The sequence below is a fragment of the Quercus suber genome, unplaced genomic scaffold, assembly GCF_002906115.3.
Source record: "Quercus suber isolate HL8 unplaced genomic scaffold, Cork oak 2.0 scaffold_50, whole genome shotgun sequence".
Classification (NCBI taxonomy): Eukaryota; Viridiplantae; Streptophyta; class Magnoliopsida; order Fagales; family Fagaceae; genus Quercus; species Quercus suber.
The window spans coordinates 1,573,392-1,588,565 of record NW_027069515.1 but is presented as its reverse complement, the minus strand read 5'-3'; the positions used below and the strand labels follow the sequence as shown (position 1 = coordinate 1,588,565).

At 35.4% G+C, this 15,174-nt stretch overlaps 1 protein-coding gene across 3 annotated transcripts; it reads left to right on the top strand.

Annotated features, from left to right (window-relative positions):
- The first annotated feature begins 4,162 nt into the window (after positions 1 to 4,162).
- On the top strand, positions 4,163 to 13,660 carry LOC112009941 (K(+) efflux antiporter 4). 3 transcript variants are annotated; one of them, XR_010628395.1, is made up of 20 exons: positions 4,163 to 4,798; positions 5,517 to 5,563; positions 5,683 to 5,741; positions 5,883 to 5,946; positions 6,053 to 6,114; positions 6,228 to 6,303; positions 6,397 to 6,471; positions 6,981 to 7,052; positions 7,150 to 7,233; positions 7,778 to 7,846; positions 8,701 to 8,778; positions 8,914 to 9,002; positions 9,969 to 10,065; positions 10,149 to 10,202; positions 11,217 to 11,312; positions 11,410 to 11,598; positions 11,696 to 11,773; positions 12,206 to 12,250; positions 12,355 to 12,488; positions 12,914 to 13,003. XR_010628395.1 is itself a non-coding variant. In XM_024042296.2 (20 exons), exons 1-20 carry the CDS (start codon positions 4,513 to 4,515, stop codon positions 13,290 to 13,292), a joined length of 1,737 nt encoding a protein of 578 aa, XP_023898064.1. In that variant the 5' UTR covers positions 4,165 to 4,512; the 3' UTR covers positions 13,293 to 13,660. The 3 variants fall into 3 exon arrangements, 2 of the variants coding, with proteins under 2 accessions (XP_023898064.1, XP_023898063.1); XM_024042296.2 differs by lacking the exon at positions 12,355 to 12,488 and adding an exon at positions 13,266 to 13,660 and having other exon boundaries at positions 4,165 to 4,798; XM_024042295.2 differs by lacking the exon at positions 12,355 to 12,488 and adding an exon at positions 13,108 to 13,660 and having other exon boundaries at positions 4,165 to 4,798.
- The last annotated feature ends 1,514 nt before the right edge of the window (positions 13,661 to 15,174 follow it).

The following is a 15,174-nucleotide window of genomic DNA, read 5'->3' as shown; positions in this document are numbered from 1 at the left end:
TTCAGAGTTCCGGTGGGAGTACTCGTCGCCGAATTTCAGCAAGAAGGTTCTAGAAAAGTGGACTTCGAGGTCGCGGCTTCAGATTGATTTGTCAGCAATAAGGAACGCGATTGCTGCAGAGGTGGAGGATGGGGATGGAGTTGTTGATTTCGATAGGGTTAGGAAGAGTTTTTTGTGAGGATGGAGATGGAGTTGTTGAGTTTCAGAGTTTTGGGTTGAAAGAGACGAAGCAGCACAGAGAAGAAAAAAGTCTTTTTTTTTTTTTTTTTCCTGTGGCTTTGTTTGGTTGCTGAGAAACAAAATTTTGTGAAGGGAAAATGAAGGGAAAGAACATGAAAAGTGATTTTTGAACTTTTTAATTTTTGTTTTTAAAGTTTTTAACAAGTTATTTATTTATTTGGGTTAAATGGACGGGTTACTAATTAAATGGGTTGGGCGGGTAATGGATAATTAATTTATATATAAATGGGTCATAAATTGATAAGTGAATAATTACACACCCAACCCATTTATGACCCAATCCGCCCATTTGCCACCTCTAATTGTAGGTGGTTGTGGGTCTTAAACAAGAAAAACAGGCTCACCTACATCTTCCTAAAAAGGTATCACGAGCAAATAACTTCAATGTTGTCAGGCCAAGTATGAAAATGCCTTGTTTAACATGTTTAGGAACAAGATATACGTTTGGTGAACTTTGAAATATAAACATTGTTGCCTAATGTGTTGCGTACTTGTTTTTTGGCTGTTGTAGGTGATGTGGCAGCCGTATAAAGCTAGATTAGAGGACCTTCCGCTTTGGTTTGTTGTAGGGAGGGCTGTGTGGACGGCAACAGTGCCGCTTGTATAATGTAATCTATCATTTTACCATCTCTTTGCAAGCCAAAGGGTATACAACTGTGTGGACCCACATAAGACGTAATCATCTATAGACTATTAAGTTTAGCCTTCATGAATACCCCAACGTACCACTTGCAGTTGGTGTTAATGCATGCGGCACACAATTTAGTTTTGATCGACCTCTGGATTATAAAATTTCTATTGTTCTTTGTTGCAAATATTATCAATGCACGCTTCACTATTTGCAAAAGTCACCCCTTTACTAAAATGCATCCCATCTTTCCAAGTAAAAACAAATGGTATCTGAAGACGTGAAGAATCAACCATATTTTCTCAAGTATTTGCGTAGAATGACTCGGCAGGAGGTATGTAGGCAGTGGTCGTATTTGTATCATACTAGACACTAATTTCATCGTTCGCATCACCTTCATCATGGTACTCTATATTTTCCTCTTCAAAATTGGGAACAAGTTCATGGTCATCCATATCCCTGTCAAAGTTGCCTCACTCAATCCTCTCTTCATACTCATCCATATCATCAAGATTTTCACCATTATTCGCAGCATGATCTTCGTCTTTGTCTTCCTCCCTTAAATGTGTCTCTTGAGGTTGGAGTGTTTCACCAACATTGGCAGCATGATCTTGAAATAAGAGTGTATAACCTCCCATTGTAGTGCATCCATCATCTAAGGCTATAAATTGTAAAGATGTAGTTGTTTGTTGCACCTACTCGGCATCAACTTCTGCAAGCGGCTCCGAACTTACATACAACTTAGCAACATTTACTTGAGGCATTTTATGGATCCTATTAAACATGATCTTTATATGTTTGTCTTCTTTGATCATCATATACCTGTAATTTATCCGTTCATAAAGGACTTCTTGTGGATAATGATAAATAATATTTATGTCATAACAAGCAGGGTTCAAACTCAATTCTTCAATTATTTTCATCTTCAAATCATTCAACGTCTTCAACTTATGACGTATCATCATGTAATAGCATTCGATACCTAGCCCTTGAAATGGGAATCCGTCAATCTCTTCAGGATTGGCAAGAGCTCCATTGTAGTATACATTTATATTAATATTTTTTAGAGATTGTGAACCTATTAGGGGCAAGTGTAATATGTTAGTGACATATTTTATCTCTTTCACTTAACATCAATTACAAAACCTTTTAGTTCTACTCAAAGTACAAAAATTACAACTTCTTACATCATATGCATATACAAACACACCCCAAATTTGCATACTCACCCCACATCACATACAAACACACTCAATCATTATCATTTCATACTCAAACAAAAAAAATCTAAAGACAAAACTCACCTCCATTACAAAATTTCAAATCATTCTAACAAAAATATAAAGAAAAATATCAAACCAAACAACAACAAAAATAGTCATGATAAAAAGCCTAACAATGCAAATATATCTACAAATATTTTTTACTTTTTATAAAAGCCTAGCAAATATATACACTAACTTGTTACATCATATGCATATACAAACGCCACATTTGCATATACTCACCCAATCACATACAAACACTCAATCATTATAATTTTTTTCTAAAAAAAAAAAAAAAAATCATAAATCATACTCACACCAAAAAAAACTAAACACACAACTCATCCTATTACAAACTTTCAAATCATTCTATCAAAAATATAAAGAAAAATATCAAACCAAACAAAAAAAAAATATTCATGATACATACCCATAAAAAAACCTAAAAGAAAATAGTCACTAGAGAGAGTGTTATAAAAACCTTACCTGACATGAGGATGTGTGAATGGGGGTTGAGTTTGTTTTGAAGTTTTGTAATGGGGGTGAGTTTTGTGTGAGAGTGAGAGTGAGAGTGAGTGAGAGACGAAGAGAGAGTTGCTGGGTTTTTTGGAGGAGGAAACGGAGAGAGTTGCTGAGTGAGGATGTGTAGATTATAGGGATTAAGGACAAGCAGTTGCCCTAACCATGTGGAGGCTCGTGGACCACAGCTTGAAAATTGAGTCTTAGAAACTCGATTATCCTTTTTAAAAACCGAGTCTCTAAGGCTCGATATCTAGTTGGAATCCACGTGGACACAAATTAAGCCATAAATTGAGCTTCAAATTATCGAGTTATAAATCAAGTCTTAGAGACTCGATTTTCAGGTGGACGCCACGTGGAGAAGGGACAAGTCAGACTTGATCAGAACATGAAAACTGAGTCTCTAAGACTCGATTTATAAGCCCCAAATCGATTTTTAGAAACTCGAGATGTTATTAAAAAATATAGTTTCAAAACAGTGACGACTAACTATATAGTTGGGAAAATGGGGTTAATTCCCAATTTTGGCCATGTAAACACCATCAGCATTCTACTATCATTACTAGTAACTAGTAATGGGCTTGCAGCTGTATGGATAATGTTGTAGGCTCCTTTGTGAAAATGTTATATAGAATATTCAAAATATTTTAAACTAATAATATAAAGTAATGTTGCGATAATATGAAGAGGTTTTTGTTAAATTAGTAATGTAATACAAAATTAAGAGGATGAAGAATTTAGACTAGAGAGAAAATTAGAAATTAGTTATTATGTGGTGTAATAAGTTGATTATTTGTTTAATCATAAATTTTGTTACTTTCATGCATTGGAGTTAATATCATTAATATTTAGTTGTCTTATCACTTATGGACATATATATTATAGAAAATTTATGATGTTATATTTATCTTATTGAAGTATGATAGTAGTAGGGTAAACACCCCATAAAAATAGTAATATTATACTAATAGAATTTTATTATAAACCAAAATATGTAAAGAAGATGAGCCGGAAAGCTAATTGAAAAATTATTCTACTCGTTATGAACTTATGATTGAAGCTATCTTTCATGAATAATCGTTCGGAACCCATTTTACTAGGAAAACACAAAAAGTAAACTCATTCTTTTGACTTTGAGTGTATAGTATATAGTTTCCTATTTTTCAGGTATCTGTATAAAATTTAATTTCTTTCACACGTTAAAATAAATATATTAATAAAAAGTCAAAAAAGAGTCAAACGAAACGTAGACCAGCTTCAACCACAGATCTGACTACTCTATCAAACGTCAACTCTGACGTGTCATCCTACTTGTCACCCAAATCTTAACTCCTTTGCTTTAAAAGTAATTGTACTCAACGGTTGAGTCCCAATCACGCAGTACAATCACAAAAAATTCTCCTTTTTTAAAATTCTTTGACCTCACTGAAATCATCAAATCAAACAATTCTAAACTCGGAACTCCATTCTTGCTCCTATAGTCCCTCACCGCACACTATAAAAACTCTCCTCCCAGTGCCTCACAGTTACACTTTCCATTTCCATTTCCATTTCCATTTTGCCGCGTGCACCTAAATCCGCGCCTTCCGTATTTATCACCAACTACCTCCGCCCCAAAACGCCGTCGTTCCCAAAGCTAAAATAAAAATCTAAAACTACTTTCCCTCTCATTTCTTTACAATATAACACACGCACACACACAGTGACACAGAGAGAGAGAGAGAGAGAGAGAGAGAGAGGGTCCAAGTCCGAATCCGAGCCCGAGAATCGGGGAGTGCTAAACTACGCGGGGTACGCTAAAGTGCGCCGGGTGGTACTCTACGCCACTAGCGAGAGCCGGAATCGAGTGTGTTCTCGGCAATGCGGGTGAGATCCTCTGCGATTATCGCAGTGTTGTTAGTGTTGTTGTTGTTGTTGGTGGTGTGCGATCCTCTCCTCTGCTTCGGTTCTCGGACGACTCTCTCCGTGAACGAGTCGGAATCGGCGGAAGCGGTGGTGGTGGTGGAGGAGGAGGAGGTGGGGATCGTCAATGCCACAGGAACAGCTGCCGAGTCGAACGCGTCGCGTAGATCCAATGAGGACAGCTTGGCCGGCATGATAGATCGCGCTCTACAGAGAGAGTTCCCGGAGAACGAGCAAAACGAAGGTTCCGTACTCAGATCTATTGCTTATTTGCTTTTGGTGGTTGAGCTAGGGTTTTGGATTTTGTTTTTTTGAAAATGTTGTTGAATTTTGATAGCTAATCTTCTTATTAATAAGAAATTATGAGCGTTTTAATTGTTAATCTTACCATTAATTCTTTTTTTATGCGTGTATTTGTTTTATTTCTTTGCCTACCAGAGCTGTGTATTGCAGTGATAGTTTTTTTTTTTTTTTGGGCTTGGAATTTGGAAATTGATAAATTTGAATTTGGCGTATAGTAAAGTCTGTTTGGTTGCTGGAAAAACTGTGTATTGCGGTGATAGTTTGTTTGCTTGCTTGGTTTTTTTTTTGGCTTGGAATTTAGAAAATGATACATTTGAATTTGGCGAATAGTAAAGTCTGTTTGGTTGCTGGGAAATGTGGAAAAAAGAGTGGAAATAATTAGTTAGGCTACTTTAGGCGTATGTGTTATGTTCTTTCGTGGGTTTGAGTTAGCTCAACTGGTAATATCTTTTGTTGTCAAATAAGAGATATGGTGTTTGAATCTGCTTACACTAAAAATCAATTGGTGAGTTGGCCTGATTATAAAAAGCAATCATTATAGAGCGGACACCATAAATTGAAATTCTATTGCATCTATTAAAAAAATAAAATTATGTTCTTTCAGTTTTAAATTCAATTAATGGACTTTGAATTCTCATATTGTTGTGTATTGCTTGCAGCCACTGATTCTGTTGGTAGCTTCAACAATAGTGTAGCCGAGCAACAGGTTTGTAGACACTTTCTTTGAAATTGCTATAAATTTGAGCTAACTGTCTATAAGTGCTTCTAGCAAAATCTGGGTCTGTTTTGTTAACTGAACTTAGTATGCTTGATTTATCTGATCAGGCAGTTTTGGAAACTGTTGCCAGAGTGAAGCCGAAGAAAAATGACACTAAGGAGGAAAAGTAGGCGCTTCTTTCTTATTTCTATAAGATTATTGATTTCTCTTTGGTCCTAGTTGTTGTTGTTATAGATAGTAAATTCTCTTCTAATATCTCATGTTTGGGTGTTGCTGAAATCTTTCTGACCCCAGATTCATATTCTAGGTCGTTTTTCAATTTGGATAATGAAAATGGAGCAGAAGATGTGCCAACATTAATAGATCGAAGTGTATGTCTGCTACATGTCATTGGCAATCTTTAGTTAGTTCATAATTCATTTCTGTTGTTATACAAAAGGTTTCAATTTTTAATTCTGCTTGATATTTGATCACTAGGACAATGTCTTTACTCTATCCAATCCAAAGTCGAAGTATCCTGTGCTTCAATTAGACTTGAGGTTAGCTAACCTGTTCTCTTCCTTTTCCCCTTTTTTTTTTGTGAATCCCATTATATGTATGACTGGCAGCAACTTACTGGCTGATTTATCCTACTTAAAATTCTGTTTTGCAGATTGATATCAGACTTGGTAGTTGTCATTGTCTCTGCAACTTGTGGTGGAATTGCCTTTGCTTGTGCTGGACAACCGGTCTGACATTTATTACTACTTGAGCCTTTGATGTACTTCTATAACTACCATATTGCCTCTAAAGACTGTTTCCTCTTGTTTTGATTTTTGTAGGTTATTACTGGATATCTACTAGCAGGGTCTTTAATTGGACCCGGTGGCTTGAGCTTTGTTAGTGAAATGGTGCAAGTATGTCACATTCATGTCTTGCCTGAACTTTCTGTTATTTTTGTCTCCCAGATTTGTTTCCCTATGATTTTTTCTTCTTCTACCTTTTCCTTTTTGTTTTCATTTTTTTGGGTGACTGAAATGAATGTCAAACGGAGTTACATTATGAATCATGTTGTAACATTATTGTCTCCAGACACCAACTGGTCTTAAACTCTTAATATGTGAATTTGGAGAAAGGGATATTCATTCATGCATATTTATAATTATCCTCTCTGAATTTGGGGACCTGTCTTTAAGCCCGTGACAATATAAACGCCTTTTATCATTGTACCAAGGCTGTCTGTGTTTTTACCTCACTAAGCTTTGTGAATACTGGGATAGGAAAAATGGCCATGCACAAGGTTGTTTTGCCTCTCTTATCTTCATGACATAGTGGAAGATTCAAGTCTCTTAATCTGTCATATGCTATATTCACATATTGTAATATTATTTTCAGATATTAAAACATCATGTCCATTTTAGCGCAGGTTGAAACAGTTGCTCAGTTTGGAGTGATCTTTCTTCTTTTTGCATTGGGTCTGGAATTTTCCACGACAAAGGTTGGCTTGCATTTTTCTTCATGCATTCTTCCTTCTAGCTTGTTTGTATATCATTTATTCAGTCTGTGATACGAATCTCCTCTTTACATGTTTGCAGCTTCGTGTTGTTCGAGCAGTGGCAATTTTAGGAGGTCTACTCCAGATTTTCCTATTTATGTGCTTGTGTGGAATACTAACCTCGGTATGTCTAGCATTAGTGTTATTCTAGTTTTTTACGCAAGTATGATATACACCACACTGGATAACAACCAAGGATCTGACTTCATTTTTTCTGTCCACATATAATCTCCAATTATTGTTTTGTAGATAATTCAATTGTTACAACAAGTGGGCCATGTTTTATATTATTTACAAGCATTTATTATCTTTCTGAGAGGCTTCACAAGTAATCCACATGTAAAGCAAGATAAATTAAAAGGGAACGTGGTTCTAAGTTTTTGTGTGCTTCAACTGATTAGTATCGCAGTGATTGGACAATGTCCGTTTGGCTTGAGCTTATAAGCTTAGCTTTTAGCTTTTATGTACAGTTTTTTAAAACCTCACTTTTTTGAAGTACGGGTTTAAAAATAGCACACTTTCAGCAAAAAGCAGATAAGTTGTTCCCAAATGGACGCTAATTGAGCATTAAGTTGAAATTTTTTTGATTCATATACATGTTATTATTTAAACATGAATAGACTTCCATCAATGAATTTCTGATGTATGCAGCTGCATCCTTTCTGCAGTTATGTGGTGGCAAACCTTCTGAAGGGGTATTTGTTGGTGCACTCCTGTCTATGTCTTCAACAGCAGTGGTAATTCTCCTTCTATAGATTTATGTGTGATTCCTCATATGCTGATTATGTCTTTGTTCGATGAAGTTATATTGGCTCGTTACTGCCAGTACATTTACTCATGCCATGATGCTTAATTTGGTGTTATAGTTTACAGCTTTACATAAAACTTAAAATCTTTGTGTGCTTAATTTTTTTAATAATATAGAGAAAACTAGAACCTTGTCAATCATACATATGATATGTTTTTATACCTTTTAATAGCTTTGCATTGGTATTGGATTTTAGGGAAGAATTTTTTGGAACAACGTCTAGTAGAAGCTCGCCGGTGGTGCTGAACCCTACACACATTCCTAGAAAATGGCAAAGCTTAGAACTGTCGTCTTTGCCCTTTTCTTGCAATTAAATTGGTTTATCTTGTTTTAGAGTGGTTTATCCATCCATTTACATACCGAAAGGAATGTTTCTTTTTCTTATTTTTTCCACCTTTTTTATGCCTTGTGTTTTTCTTGAGGACTCCAAAACAAGATCCTTTGCCTCTTTGGTCATGAGGAGTTGTTAGGCAAATTGACTAATGAAATATGTGGAGTAACCTGTAGGGAGTTGGTGGAAGGCATTAAAATGCACTTGTTGTCTGTGTCAAAATATATTTTCCAATAGTAATCATCATTTCAATTGTGCAATTTTGAAAGAGTATGAGTGTTTCTATCAAATGTCTGCCAAAATATTGTATTGACTCATTTTTCTGCATGATTCTCCAGTTTATCTTATTTGACAGTATTAAAGCCAATGTTGATGATGAGAAACTTTATATATATATATATATATTAAAAAAATTATTAATTGTGCTTGTTTCATCTCATAATGGGCCACAGGTCTTGAAATTTTTGATGGAAAAAAATAGTATTAATGCTCTTCACGGTCAGGTCACAATCGGCATCCTTATCCTTCAAGTATGTAACTGCTACCTGTTGTTTGAAAAATCATTGAAATCTAAAAGTATATTTTGTGTATAAGATTTATGTTCTATACAAAAAATTTTACGACACAAATTTTGCTGTTAAGTTCTAAGAAATTTGGCATATCAGGACTGTGCCGTGGGCTTGCTGTTTGCTCTGCTTCCAGTTCTTGGTGGTACTTCTGGAGTTCTTCAAGGAGTAATATCCATTACTAAATTGTAAGCAAAGAAAAGAATGAACTGCACCTCCATTATGTAGTGTATATAATTATGTTTATTTAATAACTTGAGAATTTTACTGATCTTTAATCTACAGATTTCTTCTTTGTTAGGGACAGTCATCTGGCTGGGCAGTGAGCAGTCAGGCCCTGCCTGATATGCCATCACATTGCACATAGCCCTGGCCAGCTTAGCTTGTTTGAACTTTTTGGAATTACATCTTGGTCTGCCTTGGTTGGACCATCTTAAATTGCATGGTCTCTCATAACTGGGAAGATGGTGCTGGCTACCTAGGAGTCCTAGGCAGCCAGTGCTAGGAGTTGCGACTCATTGGGGGTGGGATTGAGTATATCATAGGCTACATAGGGTGGGGTTATCAATATAATTTAGAAAAAGGATCAGTCTCCAATAGCTGAACTAAAGTAAGCAGACCTAGCTTATTTTCTATTTTCTAAAATGCTGATGCATTTTGAATTTATAGTTTACAAGGATTTTTTGCATAAGAAACTATTGGCATATATTGAAACAAAATATTAATCTTGTGCTCTACATAATATATATTGTATACTGCAGGGAATGGCAATTATTTCTTATTTTGTTTTAGAAATAACAAAACAGTTTTTAGGATACACACTTTGCCATATACCCATTTAAGAGAAAATATTATATTCTTTTAGTTCTGCTATTTATGTAGGTACTTTTATTTTTATTTAGGTGTACTTGTAAAATGCCCATTAAAAATAGCACAGTTGATGTCCATGGCTTTTCTAGCAAAGCCTTAGGTTTTCATTTTTCTTTAATGGTGATTGTGCAAATATTGCAAGGTTTTTGTTTGTTTGTTTGTTTTTGTTTAATTAATTTATTTATTATTATAATTAATTTTTTTTTCTTGTTGCTAAAGTACAAGTATTGCAAGCTATTTTCTCTTGCCCATGTTCCTTATTGCTTACTAATTTTGTAATTCAGGTTGGTGGTTCTAATTACATTTTTGGCCATTTTGTCAATATTTTCTCGCACATGCGTACCATGGTTTCTAAAGCTCATGATGAGCCTCTCATCTCAGGTCCAGAACTCCAGATATATCTTTTAATTTGTTGCTACATTTTATGGTTATGCATTATGTTGACTCAACTTTTTGTTTTGCAGACTAATGAACTCTATCAATTGGCATCGGTGGCATTTTGCTTACTTGTTGCTTGGGTTTGTCTATTTCATCAGTCTTACTTCTTGCGTTATATACTGGCATATTCTTTACATATCATGATATGCACAATTTGAGTAAGGGAGACATCTCTCTTCACTCTGCTTCTAAAGTTACTTATACATAGTATGAAACATAGAAGTATTTACTTTGTCAGTCTGAATGATTCAGTGAATTGTCAGGCAGAGATCGAGACTCATGTGCAACCATGGTTTCTGTCTTTAAGAATAGTAACTTTTATTTATTTATTTATTTTAATTGGTGAGTTAAACACACTCAAAAGTTAGAGTGAAGGAAGCCTGGCTACCTTGAATTAGCCACAAAATTGAGAGTCATGGGGGGAAGGCGATTCTTCCACAGAGAATTGAAATCTTTCGAATTTATTTTAACGTAGAGCGGGAGAAAACTTCTACAGGTCATTGAATGGGGAAGGTATAGCATGTTTAACATCATCTTGGGTAAAAATGTTGCACAATGGTTCAGTTCTGTTTTAGAAAAAATTCTCAAACTGCCGCTGGAACATAAGGTCATTTGATCCTTTCGGGAAGCAGGGAAGGTATTCGTCTTGCAAAAGCATAAGAATTATTGGGGTCAGTACATCGCAATCACAGAGTTTGGAGCACCGAGAAACAAAGGATCTGTGATAATACCTGAAGGCCATCAATTCTGGGGTTGGAGAGGACTGGGTCAGGTGGTGAAGGGACTGTTGCTGCCAGATTCAAAAGGCAAGTCTATTGCAGTTGTGGTGGAACCGTTGCAGGATCCAAATGAAATGCAACTGGCGGGGAGCATTAATTACAGATCAAAAAAGTTTTTATTTGTCCCTTTGTAGTTGTGTGATGCTACCCAATTCCTCCCCGCCTGTGAAAATCCTCTGACAGTGATATACAAACAAACATGCTTGCACTCGCATAATCACATTCTTTCCCTGCCATCCCTCTCCATATCTGTCTAATATCTATTTGTGCATGTCTACAAGTACGTTTTTAACTTGGATTTTTATGTCATTTCAGAGTAGTGATAAGCTGGGTTTAAGCCTTGAACTTGGTTCCTTTGCCGCTGGAGTTATGATATCAACAACTGATCTTGCACAACATACACTTGAACAAGTAGTGTACTTTCTTTTGTGTATTTTTTTCTGGACTTGCAAGATGCATGATGATCTTTTGTTTTATCCACTCTTATATGGGGTTTATTGTCCTTTAGGTTGAACCTATTCGCAATTTCTTTGCTGCTCTTTTTCTCGCCAGCATTGGGATGTTAATACATGTTCATTTCCTTTGGAACCATGTTGATATTTTACTAGCAACTGTTATATTGGTGATCGTTCTAAAAACGTTTGTGGTTGCGACTGTTGTCAAGGGATTTAGATACAGTAACAAGACTTCGATTCTTGTAAGATTCACTGAACTGCTAGCAGAGTAATATCTGCATTTTGTCTATGTCATACATTTTATTGACAGAGGAGCCTTAGGTTATTCCATATGCGTAGGTCGGAATGTCTCTTGCGCAAATTGGGGAATTTTCCTTTGTTCTTCTAAGCCGTGCTTCAAATCTTCATCTAATTGAGGTGAGTGTTTTAAATTGTAAGCATGCCTATCCATGGCAATTTAGAAAGCCATCTTCCCAAGAAATGTTTGCTACTTTCATGAGAGAGGTGTGAGGAAAATGGGAAGTAGATCTGTAGAAGCTTTTCAGTTGTTTGTTTTATGTTTTCTTCTTTTCCAAAATTGGAAGACCTTATTTAAATTAGGCTAATCAGTCGTATTAGACTGGTTTGGTGGATTTTTGTTCAATCAGCTTCCAATTTAAGAATCATTTGGATTTCTTTTCTAAGCTAAAAAACCAAATGGAGCAAAATATGTGCTCGCTTAAAAGAAATGAAACTCCAAGCAATTTTGACTTTCCAAACAGTTAATTATAATGCCAAGTGCAGACTTATCTTTCCAGCACTGTATTTTGATCAGTTGATCTTGCAGCTTATGCTTTATTTTTGCTGTAGGGCAACTTGTACCTACTGCTGCTTGGCACAACAGCTCTCAGTCTGGTATGTAAGATATTTTAATACATGTTGCAAGTGACAAAGTATGAAATGCATCTTTAGAAATCTTTCTATAGTATATTTGTTGTGATAATATTTACTCATTGCAGCGTACCAGTAGCCCCTAGCATACCAAATTGTTCAGGCAATTTAACTAAAGAAATTCTTTTGTATGCCAAAAAATTATGGGAACAACTTGCCAATGGACTTTGTGCCCGCTGGCTCATCCACTCCCAGTTATGGGGTAAGTCTGAGGGTTGAATCCCCTCAAAACCTCTACCTACCACCCCCCAAAAAAAAAAAAATTCTGGGAACAACTCAATTATAACCATCCTATGGTTGGTTGGGAATTGATAATTAAACTTTAAAAAGATGATGCCGTGCACCTTGGGATTTGTTGATATGCGTCTGAAACAAGTTCTGAAAAAGAATAAATGCAAATAAAACTATTGAGGATGAGGTGATAATAGCCAGTTTTTATGTGGTAGTGTTTATGCATTTTTTTTAGAGAGTTTCAACTTATAGTGTCCGTTCCTAATGATAGTTCTTTATCATCCGACTATGATACCAATCGATTTTTGGTGTTTATGTTATATTGAGTCATTGTTAGTTGAGTGTCATGTGCTGAATCAACCAAATATTATGATTTGAACCAATACGATAATGCAGGTGACTACACCATTGCTGTTCAAACTAATTCCTGCTGTCATACACCTTGGGGTGTTGACGCGGTGGTTCTCTCCAGATAGTTCAAGTGAGGTAATTTTCTGCTTTTGGAGATATTCTTGTATGCCCTAATTATTTACCACATCAAAGGTGCAAAATTTGTTTGGAGGTATCTTGAATATAATTTCTCCTCCCAGATTGGATTTAAAGGGGATAGCCTTCGTGCAGAGAGTGCTAAGCGTATTACTGTGATGGTCCAAGGCTCTCATGATTCATGATGTTAAATAAAAACATGAATCAGAAAAATGCAATTTTCAGCAATTACCTGATGGTCTTCTTATACTCTGGAGGACAGGTGCTTAAGCGTGCAAAAGGAGGTTGACTAAGTGAGCAGTATTTTTTTTAGTGCAAAGCTTGCCCTACTTTCGATATCATTTCCGACCAGGCGAGAATGGCCACAATTGGCGACTGCGACAAAACAGACGGTGCCGAAGATATGCAATCCGCATGCTGACATATTCTAGTTTGATTTAGGCCCATCACATTACCCTACTGGATGGCCTACTATATTCTGTAAATTAGTGTTCATTTTGTAATGTAATTTCATTTCACAGTTTTCTTTTAGCTGATTGTCATATGCTTTGTTCTATTGTATTAATTTTGTGTATAAGTCAGAAATCAATGTCATTATAGTCTCACAGATGCATCAATTGTTTTTTTCTTCATTTAATGACACCACTGTAATCTGAATTTTGTTTTTTAATTCCCCAAATTTTGTCAGGACATAGAATCATTTAATGCAGTGCTTCACAAGCGGAAGTTCCCAGTCACTAAAGCCAGAGAATAAGCTGTCAAAAACCGGATCTTTCTGCCTGTGGCCTTTACTGCTGGAACATCGTAGAATAAGGGACCATTGACTTGAGAATTGAGGATCGATAATGAAATTAGCCGAAAGGGAAACAAAGCAAAAGGGAGAAAATATATGGCAACATCATGTTGTCTCCTTTTGCATTAGACCACATGCAACCTGGATTTTGAAGTGATTCTCACAAATTATCAGCCACTTGACAGTGACTCGATATCGGTAGAGAAAGATCTTGTCGATGGAATTTTATCAAACACTGACCTTTCAAATTGATTAATATCCAATATATCCGAATGTTAAAAAAAAAAAAAAAAGTTCAACGCTCAAGTACTAATAAAATAGAAGCAACAAGCAAGCATGCCTTAGATAAATTCTCTGTACTGCAAAATGAGTGGGGGATCTCTCGCAACAAACGAGATGTTATGCATAAAAACGAATAATACTTAAACTAATGCTCTTTCAATGTCTCTTTCTTTAAATGTACTCATCATATTACTTATCAACTAAAACATGATGTTATTTTTGCTCAAGGAATATACTTATTTGACTTTCAATAAACGGAAACTGAGAGGATTAGAAAAACAACAATATCTGCCTAAATCATTTGTTTGTGAGATAAAACATTAGGGATACTTTATCTTCTTTTTCTTTAATTTTTTTTTTAATTTTTAATTAAAAAAAATCATTAGTTTGGATAGTCTTTTTGTTTTTCCTACTTTTAATTGACTTGGAACACATATGGCGCTCATAACTGATGCATGTTAGCATGTATCATCACTGAAATTTTAATTTTTAAGAATGGCCCAGCTCAACAAATCCTCTAGAAAAATATAAAATTTTTAGTAGCTCCCATCAAATTGGACAGATGAAAAGGATCCTCCCTGAATCTTATAAACATTCAGTATTTTTTTACAATCTATAACATGTTTTTTTTTTCTCCATTAAAAAAAAAAAAACATTAATGAAAGTGACAAGAGGTTGTTGATATGAAATTAAAGAAAAATTGAACGAGAAAGAAAGTCATCTCTCATCTGCGATGTCAAGGTCAAAAGTGATGCTTAAATATTGTAACGATCGACGTGATGCAGAAAATATGAAAAAGAGCAACCTATAAAGTCCATTTGAGAGTTTTCTAGAAAGGCCATGCTTGCAAAATATAGATACATAAAGTCAATCCTTCTTTCTTTACTGAAAATGTAATGGGGATTGCCTATTTATCACCTCTATATGAAAATTCCCGAATGTCGTTTGATGCAAGTTAAGCATTAAGTTAGATCATAAACAAACAAACAAAAAAAAGTAAACTTTAGGTCAAGTCCATGCCATCAGAAACATCACATTATTATTTACTATTATGGAGTACGAAGCAAGGTTTATGATGTCATAGAAAAGGAAAAGC

Excerpts from the sequence above, each read along its gene's own strand:
- LOC112009941 (XM_024042295.2), top strand. The coding sequence starts at position 4,513 with ATGCGGGTGAGATCCTCTGCGATTATCGCAGTGTTGTTAGTGTTGTTG. Across the intron at positions 11,313-11,409 it reads CACAACATACACTTGAACAA|GTTGAACCTATTCGCAATTT; the intron begins GTAGTGTACTTT and ends ATTGTCCTTTAG. Across the intron at positions 11,774-12,205 it reads CAAATCTTCATCTAATTGAG|GGCAACTTGTACCTACTGCT; the intron begins GTGAGTGTTTTA and ends TTTTTGCTGTAG.